We start from the raw sequence: 22,042 nt of genomic DNA, 5'->3' as shown, positions 1-22,042 counted from the left end.
AAACTAACGCTCATCTCGTCTCCCAAAAGCAAAAGTTGAACTTCAGGTGGAGGTTGAACAAAATGCTCAAATTAGCGAAGGTAATCGGGCACATCCATTTCCTTTCCTGAATGTGTGTCGGAACTTCATCTGCCACTGTAAGAGTAGATGTGCGATCTTTTGAATCGGTAAATTCGCATCTCTAAGGAGATTTCCATCAAGATTATGTCGATCACACTCCAAGAATCCATTTCTAAAATGTCAGTTGGATATCTCAACTTTTTCGCTTCTGACTTCTGAGTAAACCATCCATTGCTCTAGTTTCTCAGGATCGCCTTTAGAGGCCCTGTTGGTGTTAAACTAAACACAGTGTGTCATGGGAGAGGTTGTTAGTAAACTGACAACTTGCTTGACTGAATTGAAATGCGAAAGGCAAGTCATCAAACATGTTATGGTTTATAAGTAAAAAGGTGGGAAGAGCGATTAGCATTATTCTCGCAATGCTACCGTTAGTCTGGCATCCACTAGGAGACATAATTACTTCACACCACCTTCTGACCCAAGCATCCGATGTTAGCGAGCCAATGGCTGCGGTCCTACTAAGAAATTAGCAACCATGGAGTCTTTCCACAAGAGGTACGCCAAGCTAAGAAACTAAGTATGAGCTGTTCAGAGATTTGCTCACGACATGAATCAAGTTCATCACCTCATGAAAGACAAGTGATCTCTTTACCAGAACAAACTTGGTATCTATCAAATGTTCCTTCAAACTTCTTTCTGTTTTCGAAACATCCTTTCCTTACATAATCATTCATGGAAGTCTTCAACCTATATTCTTTCTAGTAAGAGTCGCCAACATTGTATCTTAAAATGCCTAGGCATCCAACGATAGAGGAAAAGCTCTTGAAGGAAACAGCAGCAGAGGGAGGCAAGTTTTAGCATTCCAGAAGCATGGACAATTGCTACAGCGCTACAGGATTCTTTCTTTCTTATGAACATGTGAGCATTCATGTTTGCTTCATTGTGCCTACAACATAAGTTCAGGGGAAAAGGAAAATAAGTTCAATGCAACAAAAGACAGCCCTTTTCTCTCACTGAATGCAGCTCCAAGTGAGATGAATAGTATAGCCCAATGTTCTTATGTTATCAGTAACTTCCTCATCTATCTATATGCCATGTTCACCAAAACCGCAGGGAGCATGAGAAATCAGTCACTATTACCAGGAACTAAATGCTGACTGACCCAGATGATTCATTTACATGACGCTCCAGAAGGGATCGCGAAATAAAGATGATCCAATGAGAAAGAACCACTGACGCCCCCAAAGTTCACAGAAATGAGTTCCAGGACTAAAGCTTTAGATGGACAAAGTCACTTCTTTGCGCAGTATGTAGGAACCATTCCAGCAAAAGCCTAACACTTCTTAGGTGCCATTTCTTCAGGTAATATGTGCTGTCAAAGTCAAAAACTTTATTGGCAATGGAAATGAAAAAGAAAGACAGCCCCACTGATAGTTTTGGCAAATTGGTTGACTATCATAACGACATAAAATTAACATGATATGCCAAGCCTGAGAGGTAAAGCAAATGAATTCATCAAAAGATACGAACATCAGAGAGAAATCCCCTTCCTCAACAAAATCAGTAGGAAATTGTGACTGTCAAAGTCAAACCGACTGGACTTTTTTCCCCTCATTTTGACAATAGAATGTTGATGATGGCCATATTTCACCAAGTCCAGGCACCGACCATATAAGGAACAGGGAGCAGGAGCGGGAGCGGAGCACCCATGAAACCTCTGCCTGTAATAGAGTTCCAACCACCATGCCTTCTTCAAACAATGGTTACATCTACGCTTGTCTTTGCTAAGCTACGATACGCAACAACTCCTGTTCTCCCCTATCTACAAGGACCTCCATTTCCAAAATAGCTGGTCTCTATTGATTTAGTGAAAGCAGCAACAACTGTTCCTCTATAGAGCAATCCACATGGCAAGAGGTGCGACAAGATGAAGGTATGAGAATTAAACCCAGGCAACGCTGTTCCATTGGAGAGGGAGAAGAGCGTCGAGTGCTGCGATACTCAACTGCATCTTGAAGAATAATGTTCCCTTGCTTGTCAATGCAGTGGAATGCACCCAAGAAAAACCGGCCATCTTTAATCCCCACCAGCATTCGACGAAACAACAAATTCCTCACCCGGGACACAGAATCTGAGCTAGAGGAGTTAATATCAGATCCATCTGGGTTTCCTACCGGAACTGGTGTTTCCGCCCTCTGTTCCTCCATGTTAATGTGCTTATTTAGCACTTAAACTAGAGAACAAAAACCGAGCATAACATAAGCACTAATTTGTAGTACTCAGGAGTCAGGTCTAAAAAAGTCGGATCATCATGCTTAATGCTTAAACTGCTCTATCATCTGATTTCTGAAATACTCGGAACCAATCATTTTAGTGTTGCAACGATATATACATAACCTACCCGGAAAACAAGAACAGGCAAATCCTTATTTGAAGTAACTGGCACTAAAAGGCGCTAAATTGCACAATGATCTTTACAGTAAGGCACCTGTGGATCACAGTAACATCAATTCATCAAAAGAAACAAAAATAAACAGAGGATGGTGACAACGAACCCCACAAACCAAATAAACTATTACTCTCAATATTTCCATGGAGTCTTAACTGTTTTGCCGCAACCACAAATCCATGCTTGGCAAGAGATCATCAGGCTGTCAGTAACTATGTCCAGTCAAGTCGCCCAATATGGTTGAAATCTCAACAGGATAGGACTCACGAACTCGAGACTCGAAAGTTCGACAAGACCGCTAACCCTGAAGCAGACTCTGTGCTTGAGCTCAGCTGGGATCAACATACTCAAGATTGGCTCAACCCAATTAGGCCTGTTTGATAACAATTTCGTTCCTGGAAATAATTTCTAAGCAGAAATGTTTTTCTTTTCTAATTCTGTTAGATAGAACAAAGAAGTAGATTTTTTTTTCTTCTTGTTTCTATTTCAAACCACTGATCTGTTCTCGGGAACAGAAAAACTAACTGATGTTACCAAATAAATTTCTGCTGTTTTTCTGTTCCTAGGAACAAAAGAACATGAATTAGAGAAACAGGAGCATTAATAAATAGGCCATTGGTATCATAAGGGGGACGAGTTCAAAGCACTTTGAAGCTCGACCAATCATACATTGGATGAAAACCACTAAACCAGTAGTTTCTCACTGTCTATCTCGTGTAGCCCCTTCTCATAAACCAGCATTCAGAATCCAGATCATAGATTGCACTAATTGTATGAATGATAATGCCTTAACATCAATTACAAAGCAGTCAATCGCCCAGAAAAGAATTCTTTAAAAGAAGAAAGAGGGGATAAACACGTCAGAAACCCTACAAAAACAATAAGGACGAAATTCGAGGCTATGCCATCAGGTGTTTGCAGCAAAAGCAGGCCAATCAACCACAAAAGTTTGAGTCTGTGAAGTATTCTTTGCTTTGCATCGAGAGAGAGAGATATATATATTCGGACTTGATATGCAACCTCGAAACTGAAACACGAGCGCAAAAGATGAGTACCCACCTCGGAATCAATACTTCAGATCCGAAAGGCAGCTCAGATTCACGGCGTGAGTCACGACGGTAGAGAGAGAGAGAGAGAGAGGTGTTGAAGCAGCAATCAACAGAAAAACCAGCGTTGTAGTGGAGTCCCCGAGGATGAAGATGCTTAGGGAAAGGAAAGGAGCGGCTTCAACATTACGATGCGTGTGCTGTGTAGGCGTACGTATGTAGAATTTGGGACGCGTCCTACATAACGTAACCAAATGCAACAAAAGCCGTAAAAATGAAAAAAAAAAAAAAAATAGGCACGAAGCGTTATCATTTTCTCAAATAATGATGATGAAGCTTGTTGGCCCTCTTTATTTAAAAAAATAGATAAATAAATAAACCTAATCAAAGGGATTTTCGTCATTTCATTTTTTTTTCTTTTTCCTTTTCTTTTTTCCCATTTCCTGTTTTTTCTTTTGTTGCGATCGGCGACCCTCTCCCAAATCTATAGAGGGGCAGCCTTGCCTGTGGCCAGTGAGGCAAGGCGTCCCTCACTTTCGTCCTTCAACATCTCCCTCTTTCTATTAGCTTTCAAGCTCTCTTCCAAACCTCCAGCAATAGCACGACCCCAACGACGTTGTCCCAAGGCTTGGCCAAACCAATTGTGGGTACCAAAACTCATTTCCTAGATCTTAAAGAAGAAGCGATCTTAGTGCCTCGCCTAAGCAGATCTGGACGAAGGTTGCGGGTAGCCAGCGAGGGGTCACTCACCGAGCAAAGGACAAATAAAAAATGAAAAAGAAAAAGAAAAAAAGGAAAAATAAATCCAAAAATGGAAATGACAAAATACCTTTTTTCATACATTTATTTGAAACAAGATTCACTTCAGATCTTATTTGAGAAAATAAGAACACTTTTGGCCCTTATTTAAAATTTTTCCCATAAAAATTGAGATGTTACTTTACATCAAGATATCCTCCACAGGATTTCCACATATGTTGTAGAGATTATAATCGCATTTATTTCTTATAATTTCTAAGCAATTTCAATACACGAAAATTCGAAAGACTCACGATAAGTGAGTGAAATTCACTCAAATATTAATTTGAAAAATCACATCATCGACCATATATAAAGACACCAGACCAATTGACTCTACCACTTTAGGTTTTGAGTTTCGCAGCAGAGAATTATGGTATACCGTGCATGGTAAAAGAATGTATGTCTTTTGAAGGAGCCTTGAATGTGTAAGGTACATGTTAAGCAAGGATTTGTAATAAGGAAACTTTTGTTATGTTTGATACGTTGAATACACATAACACCCGAAAAGTAATGAATTATATAAACTGTAACATTTCTTTAACTAATTATTTTATAAACTTCTTGTCTTGAGACAGTTATCAATTAAATCTTGTTTTTACACTTGTGTAGCATTTGAATTTGTAAATGTTCAAATTCATGGAACATATTAATCATTGTCACGTCCAAATTGAACTGAGTCCTTTTTTCTCTACCATTTCTCGGAGGAATGAGTAGACCCCTACTGCTCAAAATGTTGTCTTCTTGTAATCAATACAATGCTTTTCAAGAGATCGCAGAGTCGGTCATCGAATCGAGTCGAAGTCAATATGGAGATTCGATGTCAATATGGTTGTAATCTCAATTTGACGACGCTCATGAACTCAACATTTAAACCTTTTACAACAGCTCGAAGGAAGTATGATTCATCTGACAAAATATAAAACGAAGTATGATTCGATGCTCGAGATTGGTTTGACCCGTATTAGCTTCGAACAGGACAAGCTCAGGTCACTTTGAAGCTCGACCAATCATACAACCTAAATTAGGATTAAAGATGCTAAGAAAAAGTTTGATTTTTTCGCTCAAAGCCTCACTTATCTCGTGTACTTGGAATTTGCCTACAAGCCCATTCCCGAGCAAACTTAAAAAGTACCGTTCCACAGTTCGAATTTCATTTTCAATTCATACCAGTATTACTATTATCGGTCCAAGGAAACCAGCTTGGAGGGGAAAAGACGGGTAAAAAAGGGTAGCTGATACATTTTCCACAATGTTGCCGATGTCTCCGATTGCTATGTCATTCTCCTACAACATTACCGATGTCTCTTTACCATCTTTCTGCTACACCCCGGGCAACAGCCCTGGCAATGGCACCCAACACACAAAATGAAACTACTGATCATCATCCCTCGAGATGCCTACACCCACAACTCAGAAATGATTCGCGATCACCGTGCCTTCTTTGTCATTCCATGAAGTTTGAGAAAACTTTCAGCAAACCACTAAGTTCAACGGGTTGAATCGCTCACCAATTCAAAATGGGACCAGGAGAAATTAACATAAAAATCCCAAGTTTTGGTTCAGAAGAGCCATGGCAAAGCACCACCACATGGGAATGCGAACTACTATCACTAATATTCTCGAGCATAGTGCGTCACCGGTAGGAAAAGCCATGTTACAACAAATTTCCAAGTTATATCCCCTATGAGCACACAATCAATCTAGAATGAAAAAACATTTAGGACAACGTCTAGAGAAACAGAGATTTGGTGTGATTACTGCGCACATAATATTATTAAATTCAATGAAACCAGCAGCAAGCAACCACACTGACAATGCATAAGAATGTTCTTCCTTCGACAACCAGGCCTCTAAACTCTCGCAGATATTCAGTTTCAACCAACCAAGACAGTCTCCCAGGGAAGCTTCTAATGTGACAGAGAAGGTATAAGATAGAATGACACCACCAGCTAAGCAAAAAATGTGTCTGTTTATCACATTATAAATAAGATCACCATTTGTCGAAACCTAACGAACCATATTTTGTCACTGCTCCAAGAAAAGAATCATACAAAGACTAGTTTGATATGACAGATGCATAACACTTACATATCAGGTCTGACATCTAAAAACAAAGATCAAGAATTAGGCAGAACATATTCCCCACCTCATATTTTTCCAGGAAACATTGCAAATAATAATCAAGAATATCTTCTCCTTAAAAACCATCACCAAGTTCATCGACTGCTATTGCTTCTCCACATCTTCCGGCAGGCTGTCCTCCACCCAAACTCACCTCTTCCAGAAACAATTGCAGAATAGGCACAAGACACAAATGAACCGAGAGAGAGAGAGAGAGACAGAGAGAGAGAGAGAGAGAGAGAGAGAGAGAGAGATTCACTGAATCCAACGAAGAACACTTAGATGCAATTGAGAAGATCAACGATGGAACAAATGCTAGAAGAGAATAAGACAACTAGCCACAATAGAAAGGAAAACCAAAGAGTTGGCAGTTGAACAGAGTTCTACGTAGAGATACACAGTTAGTCCCAACCATGACCAGAAGAACCATAAAATATGCCGGGGCATCAGATTATACTTGAGGATGATAATAAATCCAAAACCAGATGGTGAGCAACACTCAAATGTCGCACAACATCTGGCATAAACTTGAAATAGAAAGTTGCTGCATTGAGTTAACAATGTAACTAGGAACAATACTCTTGAAAGGGAAAAGGGTAAGGCATTTCTCCAAGTTAGACACAGCCTAGGTTAGCTAAACTATAGTGCATGTAGAAACGTGAACTCAGTTGATATTGTTCATACAAGGAATCCTTCAATGTCCAAATCTGCAATCAGACTTGACAAAAGATGTGCAATAGCTGATCAGAGAACTCCAGCACATGTAATAAACAAAAGAATGTGAAAACTTGTCATGAAGCCCAAAGGACAAGCATTCTCATCTATTCCCTTGTTGAAAGAGCATGTCCAAGTAGTGTAGGAATAAGTTTCTTCTTATGTTGTCTCTCAATTCAACTACTCCTATCTCCATAATATAAATTAACATTATTGATTTATGCAACTTTGCACAAATTCAACCTAAGTGAGCGGGAAGGAGAGCAGGAAGCCAAATAAAGGAAATTGAACAAAGAGAAGAAAAAAAGATTGTAATTTTCCTCATTTGTTTGGATATGCTTTGAAAGGAAGACATGGAGGGAAACAAGATCCAAAGTAAACTCTCTCCTATTTGTGTTGACAACAAAGTAAAGGACAACATTCAGCAAAGAAATATCTGAAAGTTAATTTGCGTCCCAAGCCTTCCAGTGTTGGAAGGAAATTAATGGTGGCCAAAGAGAGATAATTCTCCCCATTTCGTTCTATTTCCTCTTTCATCAAATCGTACAAACAAGGGAAATTTTTCCTAGGTAACCATTCTTCTATGTCCGAATCTGCAATCAGACTTGACAAAACTTGTGCAATAGCTGATCAGAGAACTCCAGCACATGTAATAAACAAAAAGAATGTGAAAACTTGTTATGAAGCCCAGAGGACAAGCATGCTCATCCATTCTTTCGTTGAAAGAGCATGTCCAAGCAGTTCAAGAATAAATATCCTCTTATTTTGCCTCTCAATTCAACTCCTTTCTCCATAATACTAGCTAACATTATTGATTCATACGACTCTTCACAAGTTCAACCTAAGTGAGCAGGAAGTAAAATAAATGAAATGGAAACGAAGAGAAGAAAAAGAAAATTGTAATTTTCCTCATTTGTTTGGATATGCATTGAAAGGAAGACGTGGAGGGAAACAAATTTAATTGAATCTTTAAATTAACCTCTCTCTCATTTGTGTTAAAACTAAAGTAAAGGACGACATTCAGGAAAAAATCTCTAAAAGTAAACTTGCCTCCCAGTGTTGGAAGGAAATTAAAGAGAAATAATCTCCCCATTTCCTTCTATTACTTCTTTCATTAAATCATCCAAAAACAAGGGAAATTTTTTTTTGTTCTAAATTAATATTTGTTCAATGTCCGAATATGCAATCAGACTTGACAAAAGAGATGTGCAATAGCTGATCAGAGGACTCCAGCACATGTAATAAACAAAAAGAATGTGAAAACTTGTTATGAAGCCCAAAGGACAAGCATGCTCATCTATTCCCTTGTTGAAAGAGCATCTCCAATTAGTTTAGGAATAAACATCTTCTCCTATTGCCTCTCAATTCAACTCTTCTCTCCAGAATATTACTAACATTACTGACTTATACAACAACTATTCACAAATTTTGAACCTAAGTGAGCAGGGAGATGAACATAAGGAAAATAAAGGAAACGGAAAGATGATAAGATTGTAATTTTCCTCATTTGTTTGGAAATGCATTGAAAGGAAGACATGGAGGGAAACAAATGAAATTGAATCTCTACAGTAACCTCTCTTATTTGTGTTGAGAACAAAATAAAGGACAACATTCGGCCAAAAAAAATCTCTAATAGTTAATTTCCCTTCCCAGCCTTCCAGTGTTGGAAGGAAATTAATGGTGGCAATGAGAAATAATTCTCCCCATTTCCTTCTATTTCCTCTTTCCTTAAATCATCCAACAAGGGAATTCTGTTTTTTTCGGTGACCGTTTCTTCAATGTCCGAATCTGGGGAAGGAAAATAAAATGGAAAGAAGAACAGAAAAAAAAATTCAAATTTTCCTCATTTGTTTAGATATGCATTGATCTATTAAGTAACCTCTCTCTTATTTGTTTTGAAAACAAAGTAAAGGACAACATTCAGCAAAAAAATTCTGTGAAAGTTAATTTGCCTCCCAAACGTTCCATTGTAGGAAGGAAATTAATGGTGGCCAAACAAAAATAAGTTTCCCCATTCCTTTCTACTTACTCTTTCAATAAATCATCCAAGCAAGGAATATATATTTCCAGGTAACCATTTCCCCTCACTTCTCTCCAATTCCTTTAATGCATGTAAGAGTTTGAAAAATGAGAAGTTTAGAATTTTGAGTGAAAGGCAATACTTTGAAATCTAATGGCACTTGTTTTAATTAACCTAAAACAAAGTACATGGAATGCAAATTCAGTCAAAGAAGAGATTCATACTCTGTGATGGTAAAACAATGAGACCTACTGGCACCAAGGACCAAGAAATTCTGACAGCTAAAATTCATTTCAAAAAAGCTAAAAAAATGGATGGAGATGTGACTAAAAGAAGAGAAGCAGAAAGGACAAATATATCTAATGGTAATCGGAAAATGCCATTCATTTTCAACGAAACTTTTGAAGGAGAACAATGAGACAAGGATGCTTTACGAGATAAAATTTGCACAACTATGTGCATACTGAGCGTAATGGAGATTAGAATACTCAGGTAGAAGAGTAAGCACTCGAGATAATATCAAATTTAGAAAAGTGTATTTCAAGGAAAAGTTGGTAGTTTGCACACGTGAGAGAAACTAGTTTGAGGTGGTTTGAACTAAATAAATGATGACCTACAGCTGATTGGGCCACATGGACAGAATTTTGCGAAGAAAGATCACTAACTGTAGATATACAACAAACTGACTAAGCAAGACGGAATAAAAGACTTCCCATAGCTGACCCCCCTCGCTGTCAGTAGAGCATGACTGTTTAAGACTTCATATAGCTGATAGTACTTAGAATAGATATGAGGTAGTTCTCTTGTGGAGTAGTGAGTACAAGCAATCAATAAAAGAGAAACTGGGTAGAATGAGTCCATGGAAGAAAATTGACCAAGCTGAAAGAAAGACTGATGAACCAAACCAAAGCACCACTACTCGGGTGCGTCAAAGAACTACCTAGGTACTAAATTGGTTTAACTCATGTTTGTTGGATGTTATTATTTCAAGTAGTTCCATATGTCTTTCTGATCATCTGGGAACCAAGAGTCTCCTCAAAATGGATGTTGCAACTAGGTCAGGATCAGCTTAGCATGTTCTTGCACCAGTGCCTCAAGCATTCTGGCACAAGATAAAATGGTTCACCATCAAGAAGCTTAACAAGATGTAGTGAAACCACCAACTTCAAAAGATGCCTTTTAACCCAATCCAAACATAGTGACAAAACACTTAGTGATTCATGGAACAATTCTTCTTCAAGGTATGCTAAAAATGTCACAAAAAATAAGTCAAAATATCAGCAAACTGCAGGGAATAGGGAAAGTCCATAATCCTCTAAAGAAAGGAAGACAGTTTGAAGAAAAATCAAACACGGCAAAGTCAATACTAGACTATGATCCAAGGTATTTTTCACAGAAACACAAAACATGTTGTACTCCATAAAATTCATTGGTGGAGAGAATTTTGTCATTTCCAAGAGAGTACAAAGGATGGAAAATGTCTTGAGAAAACCCACAAGAAAATTCCGATAAAAAAGAAAGATGTCTCGAAAAAGAAAATCTGTTTCCTTAGTCCATTTATCCCTTCTGTGGAGCTCATCACAACTGAACCTCAAGCTGCATTCACTATAACTCGATCACTAAAATGGTTTTCTGCTAGCAAAGGGAAGCATGTAAGTTAATATGCATAGACCATGAAAAAATTTGTTGAAGAGCCCATCCCAGTTGTAACCATTAATCAGTTTTTGTTTGATGAAATAGAGGACAAGATAAAATGGCCTTTCAAAAGAAAGCAGGCATGACGAATTCCATGCGATAATGATAATTAGACCTTTATGTCCTATGGTTGATGTGTCATAGATGGATAGACAACCGCATCTAGCAAAGTCTGTGACAAAAGGACAAGGATGAGCAAGGTCCAGGAAATATAAGTTAGAGACTTTCCCAGCATAACAAGCTCCTAAAAGGGAAGATCATGAAGAATTTTGCTCAATGAATCATGAAACACGGATCTGACAACCAATTATCATTTTTCAGATGGACAGAATAAGGATATGAACTAAATTTTTTATAACACCAATCCAGAATCAAGAAGTGAGAGAAAGTTAATGCTTTTAGAGATTTTTGCAGCCAAGATAATTCCCCTTCTCTGAGCACTCTTCATACAGTGGCACCTCTTCTCATCATATCAATAGAGAATATCCTCCCATCAAGGAGCTATGGATAGAAGTATAACAAACGTGTATATGAATACCAGCAGCACCGTGGATCACAGATGGAGAAGAAAATATCCTTCCTTGAAGGAAGCAAAGAGTAAGAAGATAGTTACCAGAACAGTGATGAATAAAACTGCAAACGACCCCTCGGATTGGAAATCAGTTAGCAGAGTACTAAACACTGGATAAAGAAGCGAAGTCAACAAGTGACTGAAAAGACCAGACGAGCTCAAAAGAAATGGAAAGGAAGATCCCGATAAGTAGCCAGTAACCAGCTACCAAGTAGATAAAAACAGCACAGAAGAACCTATATCCTCTAAATATAGAGCAAGCTACATTTTCTTCCCACAGGATGTTGGGCGGAGTAACAGGAGAAGAGCATAGAGGAGATAAACTAATCCTCTGCATGAACCACCTAAGGGAACTATGAAGAAAACATTCACAGAAGGTTACTCCCATCACCAAAAGATACCAAGAAGAGCTTCCACGTCAAGCGGCCATTATAAATGCTTGAATCAGGTTTTCAGCAGTGCGCTTCTGGTCTGGTGTGCCAGATATATGAGCAATGCGATCACCACGAGATGATTTGGGTTCAGAGATTTCTACCATTGCTCCGGATATCTAGAACAAAAAGAGAGATTTCAATAGGGAGATCTTACATTGCACTCCAATTACTGATTTCACTCTGTAGATCCGGCCTTCAACAGAAAGGCCATGTAAGAAGAAGCATGCCGTCTACATAAGAACAAGAATGACACGTGTACATCTTGCATGACATTTTCAGACATACTGAGCAAAGCATAGAACAAAATCTACCAAACGATGAAGTGGATACAACTCATATAAACAAGGATAATGTTATGTACATCTATGTTGCACGGACGCGCCCCCAAAGACATTTTTCGCATGTCAGACACGTGTCGGTGTCTGACACGCTGGGACACGGTCGGACATGCTGCCACACGCGGTCAACGCGTGTCTAAGCTTCCGACACGCAATCAACGAATGGGACATGCTGGGACTCGCGTGTCCCGGTGTTAATTTATGCAAATCTTATACTTTGAAACCAAAATCTGCGCTAGTCCCATGGGCCTTCTTGATGGCCATCCACCCTGTCCAGCTCAATATGTTGCACTGAGCCCCCGTTTTATAAGAAGCTTTCCCTCTCTTTCTCTATTTCTTTCCCGATGTGGGACACGGAGCTAAACGAATAGTGAGGAAGAAAAAGTGGAGTGTGTGCTGGCCATGAAACTAACAACAAATGCATGAAACTAAAAAGTAGAGACTGTGCTGGTCACCAGCAAAGGGTATTCAAATTGGGAAGCTAGAGTTTGTACTGTCTGCTCAGGTTCTGCTTTGGCATGGTGGTTTTGCCCCAGAAACCTAAGATGACACCTCCCACATCTTTCTAGTCTGTAAGTCTTACTACTCTCATGTTATTACTTGTTGATGCAACAGCCCCTGGGGTGTTATGGAAGTATCAGTTGCAACAATCTTCAAAATATCAGTGTAGCTGGTCAAAAGTTGGTTGGTTTGCCTCATGGAATCTTGGAGAACAGGTGGCATCCATGCTGTATCATTTGGTATTGTGTGTTTGTTCTAACATATCCAACGGATCAACTTCTTTCCTGTTCTCTTTTCATTGAAATTAACTTTCCTCCTTTTCCAGGTGATGCTACTGATTCAACCTTGATGTTCTTGGAAGATGCCAGATGTTCTGCTGCTGCAGTGAGTGGACTCTGACCTTCCTGATCTTTGTTTCAGTCTCGCATTGGAGTGATCAAAGTGCTGAAGAATTACCTACGTTATTAGAGATGTTGATCTTTTTCTATTAGTTGGCTAGAACTTCTACCTCATTTGCTATAAAACTATTTGTGCATAACATTTACATTTTGAAGGCAATGCGTCATTAATGCCTTATGTTGCATAGTCATTCATCTTTTATGTCGTATAGTTTACTGCATACTCCTGAACAAATGGGAGGATATTGCATAGACTCGTTTCATGGACTAGGCTAATAATACCTTACCAATATAGTTGAATCCCCCACCGGAATCCAAATAGAAAGTTACGAGCTTCGCCTATTTCATATAACGCAATCGGTTCTATTTACATGGTGATAGAACTAGTCTGCTTAATGATTTCTCCCTCCGTCTACAGAAGCCAATGTGTCTCCAACCACATTCAGAATTCAATATATCTAAGTGGAACCCTCGCTCTGGGTGTCATTGGGGCTTCAGGATTTTGATAATTGATCATGCATATATGAAAATATACATTTAATATACATGTCCCAACGTGTCGAAATTCTCCATTTTTTGAGAAATCACGTGCCGGCATGTCATGTTGTGTCGTGTCCCGTGTCGTGTCAATGCAACATAGATGTACATAGGTTTTTCTCTAAGAAGCATCACATAGTGCCCTTTAACAAAGTAAAATCAAATAGTATCCAACAAACTTGTGAAAAAAGGAATAAAATCAAACATAAGCATGGTAACATCACAAACTTAATCACTTACATTACGAATATTGGCTATATTTGCTCCTCCTTTTCCCATCACCTTACCCACCGCATTTGCAGGAATAATTATTTCGAGAGTCGATGGAGGAGCTAATCTACGAGGCACAAAGAAAGAAATGTAAAAATTGACAGGAGGTAATTCTCAAATGAAGCATGAAAGGACAAAATGCTTACCCGCCATATAGCTTCGATGAATAGGACGATAAGGATCCATAGCCACTTTCATTCATCTACAAACAGAAACAATAAAAAAGCTAATTAAGACGTGAAATATAGAGATACAGCAGCTTTTAGAGACTTAACTAGCTGCTCCCACAACCAGAAGTTCAGCAGTTAAACATTCAACATCAGAAAGAAATATATATCCGCCACTCCTATTAGAAGCTCTGGTTTTCCCTAGCAGAGAACAGCGAACATTTTTTCCAGGAACAATAACAATATCCTCCGTCTCGTAAGTAGGATAATTTCCATCCCAATTAAACACCATGATGAGGAATTTATATTTTATAGTTTCAATAGAAGCAAAAGAAATTTTTTTGTTCTCTAAGAACCTCTTAATGCCTCAAACAGACTATCATACACAGAGTAAAGAATCAATATGCCTGCTAAGAGGCTGTGCAAATCTATTCTCAGGCTTGAAGAAATGTGACACTGTGCATACAATAACTCACATCATTCAACTAATCCTTAATACCTTTATAAATTCCTGAAAAGAAATGACAAATAGTTTCAGAAGTGGAAAAATCGAGCACAGTAATTAGCAATAATTATGCTAGGTGTAACATAAATGCCAACACATACCGACAAAGATCCATATCCATAAAGGCTGCTTGAAGAGAGCATGCCCAAGCCACTTCCAACATCAGTCTTTTGATCATAACTCAGTGAAGGAACAGAACGAGCTGAAGGCAAGGCAGAAGGCACTGAGTGACCACTGCCAAGAGAGTCAGCACCCACAGAAGGGTTATAACCTCCATCCTTTTCTTTGAGAACATCATCCCGCAACCTTAATACAATTTGGATAAGCGCATCTCTCACCTTAACTACTTCTCCCGATACCTAAAAGGTCAAAGAGGATGAATATGGAACATTTACTAAATAGAAATAGATTTAAAAGAGTACGCAGAGACTAGATGCAAACCTCAACAAGTTCCTCACTTGAATCGGCACTCTTCGGTTTCTGGCCTTTCGAGATTCGGATTTCCGCTTTAGTTCTCTTCCGAATTTCATTTATAATTGATCCACTTTTTCCTATTATACATCCAATCACTTTTGATGAAACAAGGAGTCGCATGGTAACAGTATCATCATCTTCATCATTGATCTTCCCTTGAAGCAATAGAGTAGCTTCAACGGCCGTCGATTTCAGATCATCAGGTGACTACACGAAAAAATGCGATGATTATAACAGAGGGAAAGTTAAAACCTTGCAGAGCATAGGAACTAGCAAGCATTGTGAAATCAAGAACATATGCATCACCAAAACGAAAATCTCAGAAAACTGACAGACAAGAATTCAGAGTTCAGACCACGCTAAGAAACATTTATCAGAAGTATTGAGGACATAAGCATTCATTATTCATCCAGCAAGGAAGAAAGACCCAATTTATTCAAATAGCTCTAAAAAGAGCATCAAGAGTTCCATTGAGAAGAGTCTATCTTTCTTACCCGGCTCCAGGCCATGTAAGATAAATAAATTCTTTTTTGAACTCCATAAATTTCTATTTAACAACTTTATAGTGAAATCAAGAGAAAATAATTAGTTCCCAAGTATCCTAAGCATCTAAGCACTTGTACAGATTACAAAATCTATTAGGGTCTGTATGGCAACGTTTACGTTCCCGAGAACATATTAACAATAGAAACATTTTTTTGTATTTCTGTTCCCAGCTACGATTTTCAAGAGTAGAAACGCGTTTAGTAAGTACAAAAAAAAAAAAAACACTTTTTTCACCAAAAACGCGGAGGCCGGAGATCGGCGGCGGCGGGTGGCGGCCCGTGGTGGTGGCGGTGGCGGCCGGTGGTGGTGGCGAGGGCGCGGCGAGCACCGCGGCAGGCGGCGGGGGCGGCGAGCGGCGGGCGGCCGGTGGCTGGCAGCGGCATCCGACGATCGACGGCGGCATCCAGCGACCGGCGGCGGCAGCCGCGTCAACTCCTCGCCGACGATGGTGGGTTATGGTGGCTTGCACAAGCTCGCCCTCGAGTTGTTTCTAAAAGGTGTTTCGAAGAACAAGAAACAAGTTTTTTTTGTTCCTTAATTTTGCTTCAAAAGTGTTCTCCGAAACATTTTTGGAACATTTTTTTATCATACGCGTTTCTATTCCGAAAGTGTTCCGGAAACACTTTCAGAACAAAAACACTTTCCAAGGAGTGTTACCATACGGGCCCTTAATATTTGATGGAAAGCTTTCTAGATTTCCAGTATATGGAACAAAAAGCATGAGAAACAGGCATCGTAAATCTGCAAAAACATATCAGGCAATGCCACAAGTAAAAGAAGGAAGGAGGTACCTCAGTTGCTATAACAGTGATTATGCACTCATCACGATCACCTTTAGAATCATCAACCTCGATACGAGCACCACTTGCCTGTCTTATGCTTTTAATTGTGCCCCCTCCCTTGCCAATAACACGTCCAATCTTGTCAAAGGGGCATAAAACTCTAACAATCAGCTCCTCAGACTGGGAGCCGCCACCAAAAGAAACCACTGGAAGAGAAGATGAATAGGTCGGCCATGTGCTTCCTGGATCCCTGTAACCTTGAAGTTCAGACAAATGTGCAGTACCCAAGAGTGGAGGAACTGATCCTGGAATAATAGGATCAGTGCTCCCATATCCACCGGGGGGAAAGATGGGAATATCTGAAGGGATAATTATGCTTGGTGGTGCTTCAGGCACAGATGTATCAAGAGGAATCTCCTCCTTAGGAGTGAACTTGTACATGATTGCAGAAATTGCATATAACGCTTTCTTCACTGAGTCTGATTCCCCAGTTATCTATTGAAAAGAAATAATGTCTTACTCGTTAAAAGTGCCAGAAGACAAGTCAGAAGCTAAAATATAGTTGAATCTTGTAATCATGCAAGCTTCAAGATACAACGAAACATCCCAAAAGGTGCTAACAAAAGATATAAACCTTAAACAAAAGGTCTAAACAACAACGCAGAGAAAAAACTAAAGCTTCTAATTTCCGAGTCAAAGCAACTTAACCAGAATCATGCCACAAGCCCCAGGATTATTTACTATTAACAAAAAGTTGCGGAGAGCATTCAACAGCCGGCAGGGCATGCACTCATAGAAGAGGGGAGAAACTCCGGCTGATTCTATTTGGCGTAAAAAGAAGGCTTCCAATGAACTGATGTTCCATTTTCTACATTAAAATCGATTGATTGACGCTGGCATCTGTTGTATATGGAATCCTAGCAAAATGGGGGGAAAAAAGAGAAAGGAGCATCAACTTGGTTCAGAAGTGCGCTAACCGTGACGAAGTTGTCGAACTCCAAGGCACATGAGTGAGTCGGATCAGATGCATCCCTCGCCGTAACCTTGATATTCGTCCTGGTCTTGCTTCTCAGCCTCTTAATAGTAGCTCCTGCCTTACCGATGACGTTCGCCGACTGACTCGAAGGGACCAGAATCCGGCATTCGTCCCTGTCGGCCCGCTTCTTCTCGGACTCTGCGAAAGCCGCCAGAGACCTAACAATGGCAGCGTGGACTCTTACAAGCGCGTCCTGCGCAGGACAGAGAGGCTTGTCGTCATCGAAATCGTCGTCCACGTCCACATCCTTCTTGTCCTTGACGAAGCAATAGACGAGGATGACCCGATCCTTAGCACCGGGGAACGGGTCGACCACCTTGACCTTCGCTCTGCTCTCCTGCCTTATAGTGTTGATCACCTTCCCGCTCTTGCCGATCACACTCCCGATGACTCCATCAGGGCAAAGTATTCTGTACACAACCACTTCATCACTGCCCTTTTCGTCTCTGTCCACGGCCCGTCTCTTCTGATTCTTGCTCTCGGTCTCGTAGTCTCTTTGGAAGCGCGATCGCTTTCCCGTCTCGCCCATTATTAGCGGCGGAAAACGCAGCCGCCCGACTGGAACAAGGGTTTTCCCTAAATCGCTCGTTATCCTGCGATTTGCGATTTGGAACGCAATTCGAATTCTGGGTCCGCCGGATGTGGCGATCTCAAGCGATTCTGTCGTTCGAGGGAAAAGAAGAAGAGGTGCCAAGAAAAGAAATGGAAGAGGCTGATTAAAAACCCTAGCTGAACGAAGACGAAGACTACCGCACGTGTGTAGGCTATTCTTTGTTTCGCGATTTTAACTGGGATTGTGCCCGCGCTCCGCTGCGGATAATATTTTTCCTAGATTCGGCCGAAAATGGAAGACTTTTTTTTTTCTTTTTGAAATGATCCATGTACCTTTTAAAATTAATTAATAAAAATTATTTTCACTATTGATTAACTATAATATTTAAAAATCATCGTGAACCATAAAAATATTTTTCGTTTATTTTATTTTCATAAGCTATACAAACGATTATTTTGATTAATTTTTTTCAAAATCAGTCATCATTCACGAAGCAAACGAAGACAGGTTGTTTCTTAAGATTAATGGTGATGAAACTATGAAAGCCTTACAAAGAATAGTGGATTAATTGATAATATATGGATTGATTTGTGAAAGAAAAAAAAGTTGGCATGACTTGTTGTAGTTTATTTGGTATTATTATAAAAGTTCCTTTATAATTTGTGAATATCATTTTTGAGTCATAATCATGATTTATCGAGTTTAGGTCTCAAATAAAATGATAACACCAACATTAGGGCAAAGTTGAGCCTTCATTGAAAAACCTTCTATAAATCAATGTGAAGAAAGCTCTTTTCACAAAAGTTGGGTCGTGCATGTAATGTGCTATAAATATGCTAAGTTGCTAACCCATAAAGATTAGCGGGATTCTCTACTACTAATAAATGGAACGATATACTCATGAATTCCAATTTCTTTTAGGTTTGGCCACCATGGGCACACAGATTACGAAACTCTACTTCTTCCTCACGCGTTCCCATCCCAATTCGCTCCCAAAGATGGGATTCAAACCCCTCCCCCCCAACCCCCCCCCAACCTTCCTCTTCCCAAGTGAAAAGGTTGGTCATTGGCGTGAACCCTAGTGGTTTTATAAATTCCACTCTTTAATATATATTTTTCTTCTCATATCTTTATTCACCTTTTATAAAATAGACATTGATTTTGTTTATGGTACTTTTTATTCCTTGCATATTGATAAAGGAAAAACATCTAATGGGATGCGAAAATTCTTGGAAAAAAATTAAAATCCGAAATGATGAAGAGATAATTGACTTTAATTGAATAGCATATATGTAATACAACCCGATTGGATTTAAGGGGATTCACATCCTTTCATGTTACGATAGATTTGCCGGTTGAAATGTAAAATCCAATGTATTAGAAACTAGAGAAGTGAAAACAAATTACTTGAACATACTTAAAACGAATATGCAAGTTATAATTACAAACGAACATTGAAGAAAAATTTTCAAAAAAAGTGACAAGAAAAGTGATAATAATTTTAAAAAAAGTAAATGGATACAATAAAGGAGAATAAGATAATGGATAGTGCGAAGTAGGTAAAAAAAGGGGTAAAAGTCTTAGTGTGATTTGATTGTGCTCGTGATCGTAATAATATGCCACAATTCTTAGCATGATCCGATTGTGATCGTGAAAATATGTCACGATTGCATCTTTATCTAAAGGGTTATCATATTCAATCTTTTATTTATACTTATCTAAAATATAAGAGTAAATTTAGGAAGTATAGTTGAGAGTTGTGTATAAATATGTGCATAGTTTTTGTATCAGAATATATTGGGAATTCGATTTCGGCCCATTTCTCGTTGTTATTTCTCATGGTATCATATTAAATATCATCATGGTGTAATTTCTTCTTCAATGCCGATCAAAACACTTCCATTATCTCTCGCACGATCAATGTAGTTTCTCCATATTTTCTTCATTCGAGTGACAATCCGAATGCTCCTCGAGTCTCTCCTCCTTTAGATGGAGACAGTTATCCAACATGGCATCGTACCATGCTCATGGCCCTCGAGGCAAAAAATAAAATGTGTTTTGTTGATGGGTCTTTATCGCGTCTATTTCAACCTCTTTGGATTATCCGCTATGGGTACATTGCAATAGCATGGTGAGATCTTGGTTGATTCATTCCGCTATGCCAACGATCTCACATAACATTCTCTAGCGTCACTCTACAAATGATGTTGGGAATGATCTTCACGAGCTTTTCTCTCATTGTAATGCTCCTTGGATTTTTTAGATTCGTGGAGTTTTATCTACACATCAGCAAGGTGTGGCTTCAATATTTGCCTATTACGTTGTGATTAAATCCTATCTAGATGAACTGTCCTCGTCTCGAAACTTGGCGACTTGTAGTTGTGGTGCAACGTCAAACCCGCTATAGTTTCTTGAAACATATTCATTATTAGATCTCCTCCAAGGCCTTAATGAATCTTACGCAGCGGTCCGAAGTCGACAAAGTATATACCTTACTCTTACAAGAAGAACAACAACATGATGTTCAAGACAATCACATTGTTATTCACGATCCTACTGCCATGGCTGCGCTTCATGTTAATAATGCTCGCACTTATCTATCTATGGGTTCCTCCAAACCCTCTTTACATTGTACTCACTATGGAAAGGATGAGCATATTGAAAGTAAGTGTTTTAAAAAGCATGGATACCCGGAATGGTGGAATGATCGTATCAAGCACCCCACTAATGATTTTGGTGTTGTTCAGCAATGGGTGTTGTTCATACACTAATGTTTTTCAATCAACTTACCATTTCAGGGAAAACTCCACATGAAGTTTTATATGGTCAATTATCGAATCTCTCTCATCTTCGAGTCTTCAGTTGTTTATGTTTCGGGCACAATACATCCATTCAAAATAAATTTGATGCTTGTGCTACTCTAGAAGTTTTTGTGGGATATCCTAATGGTCAAAAAGAGTACCGCATTTTTTTTTTATCTCCTCAACAAAAAGATTTATGTAAGTCGAGATGTTGTATTTCACGAAACAATTTTTCCTTACTCAATACTTCCCAAACCTACCTCGTCAAGGTCGCCCGTATTACTATTACCCGTCACACAATATAACGAAATAACCCAACCCCCACCTATAAACCCGACACCACCACAACACTCAATCTCCACATCACCACAAACACCCTTACCTCCATTGCTTGAACAATCCATTAGACCCTAATGGATATTTCAACTTCCCCGTTACCTCCGGGACTACCGTTGTTCGATTACGCAAACGCCAAGTTCCGTCAAAGATATTGGTCTAGGTATTTCTCACCCCATGTTTGATTTTCTTCAATATACTCATTTTAAAAAACCTCATTTGGCATTTCTTACTTTTTTATCTACTACCACCAAGCCATCCACCTTCACTAAGACAATGCGGTATCGGGAATAGCGATACGCCATACAAGCCGAGATCAAAGCTCTTTCTTAGAATTATACGTGGTCTCTCGTACCACCACCTGGTAAGAAGGCCATAGGCTCCAAATGGGTCTATAAAATTAAATGAAAATTCGATGGTAGTATTGAACAATATAAGGCTCATCTATTTGCCAAATGCTACACCCAGGTTGAAGGGAAAGACTACCATGATACATTTACACCTATTGCTAAATTGGTTACGGTTCGCGTACTCTTGGCCGTTGCTACGGCTAGGGGATGGCCTCTTGAACAAATGGACGTTAACAACGCCTTCTTACATGGTGACTTGGATGAAGAAGTCTATATGAAGCTTCCATCCGGTTTTCGATGTAAGGGGGAGAATCTTGTGTGCCGACTTCACAAGTCTCTATATGGCTTGAAACAAGCATCCCGCCAATGGTATTCTAAGTTTTCTACCTCCTTACGTGATTTCGGTTTCATATATTCTTAGGCTGAGCATTCCCTCTTTGTTTTACACAATGGGAGTGATTCTGTTTTTGTGGTACTATATGTTGATGATCTATTTATTACTGGTAGTAATACTTCTTTGATTGATTCAGTGAAGAC

At 39.2% G+C, this 22,042-nt stretch overlaps 2 protein-coding genes across 2 annotated transcripts; both read right to left on the bottom strand.

Moving 5' to 3' along the window:
- Positions 1-1,430: 1,430 nt before the first annotated feature.
- Positions 1,431-3,701, bottom strand: LOC115757349. Its single transcript, XM_030697552.2, has 2 exons — positions 3,568-3,701; positions 1,431-2,291 (listed from the first exon to the last, which is right to left on the bottom strand). Exon 2 carries the CDS (start codon positions 2,265-2,267, stop codon positions 1,917-1,919), a length of 351 nt encoding a protein of 116 aa, XP_030553412.1. The 5' UTR covers positions 2,268-2,291; positions 3,568-3,701; the 3' UTR covers positions 1,431-1,916.
- Positions 3,702-11,530: 7,829 nt separating this feature from the next.
- Positions 11,531-18,231, bottom strand: LOC115757347 (KH domain-containing protein At4g18375). The gene is made up of 8 exons (XM_048276910.1): positions 18,039-18,231; positions 17,407-18,006; positions 16,439-16,924; positions 15,069-15,308; positions 14,729-14,986; positions 14,102-14,157; positions 13,926-14,022; positions 11,531-12,027 (listed from the first exon to the last, which is right to left on the bottom strand). The coding sequence occupies exons 2-8, from the start codon at positions 17,992-17,994 to the stop codon at positions 11,896-11,898; spliced, it is 1,857 nt and encodes a 618-aa protein (XP_048132867.1). The 5' UTR covers positions 17,995-18,006; positions 18,039-18,231; the 3' UTR covers positions 11,531-11,895.
- Positions 18,232-22,042: the final 3,811 nt, after the last annotated feature.

The sequence above is a fragment of the Rhodamnia argentea genome, chromosome 3 (assembly GCF_020921035.1).
Source record: "Rhodamnia argentea isolate NSW1041297 chromosome 3, ASM2092103v1, whole genome shotgun sequence".
Taxonomy (NCBI): Eukaryota; Viridiplantae; Streptophyta; class Magnoliopsida; order Myrtales; family Myrtaceae; genus Rhodamnia; species Rhodamnia argentea.
This window is presented reverse-complemented; position numbering and strand designations above follow the sequence as displayed.

Bases quoted from the DNA above. Each gene is read 5' to 3' on its own strand.
- LOC115757349 (XM_030697552.2), bottom strand. From the start codon at position 2,267: ATGGAGGAACAGAGGGCGGAAACACCAGTTCCGGTAGGAAACCCAGAT.
- LOC115757347 (XM_048276910.1), bottom strand. From the start codon at position 17,994: ATGGGCGAGACGGGAAAGCGATCGCGCTTCCAAAGAGACTACGAGACC. The intron at 15,309-16,438 runs GTACCTCCTTCC...TTTTTCGTGTAG, and splicing joins TCACTGTTATAGCAACTGAG to TCACCTGATGATCTGAAATC. The intron at 14,023-14,101 runs GTAAGCATTTTG...TGTGCCTCGTAG, and splicing joins TCATCGAAGCTATATGGCGG to ATTAGCTCCTCCATCGACTC.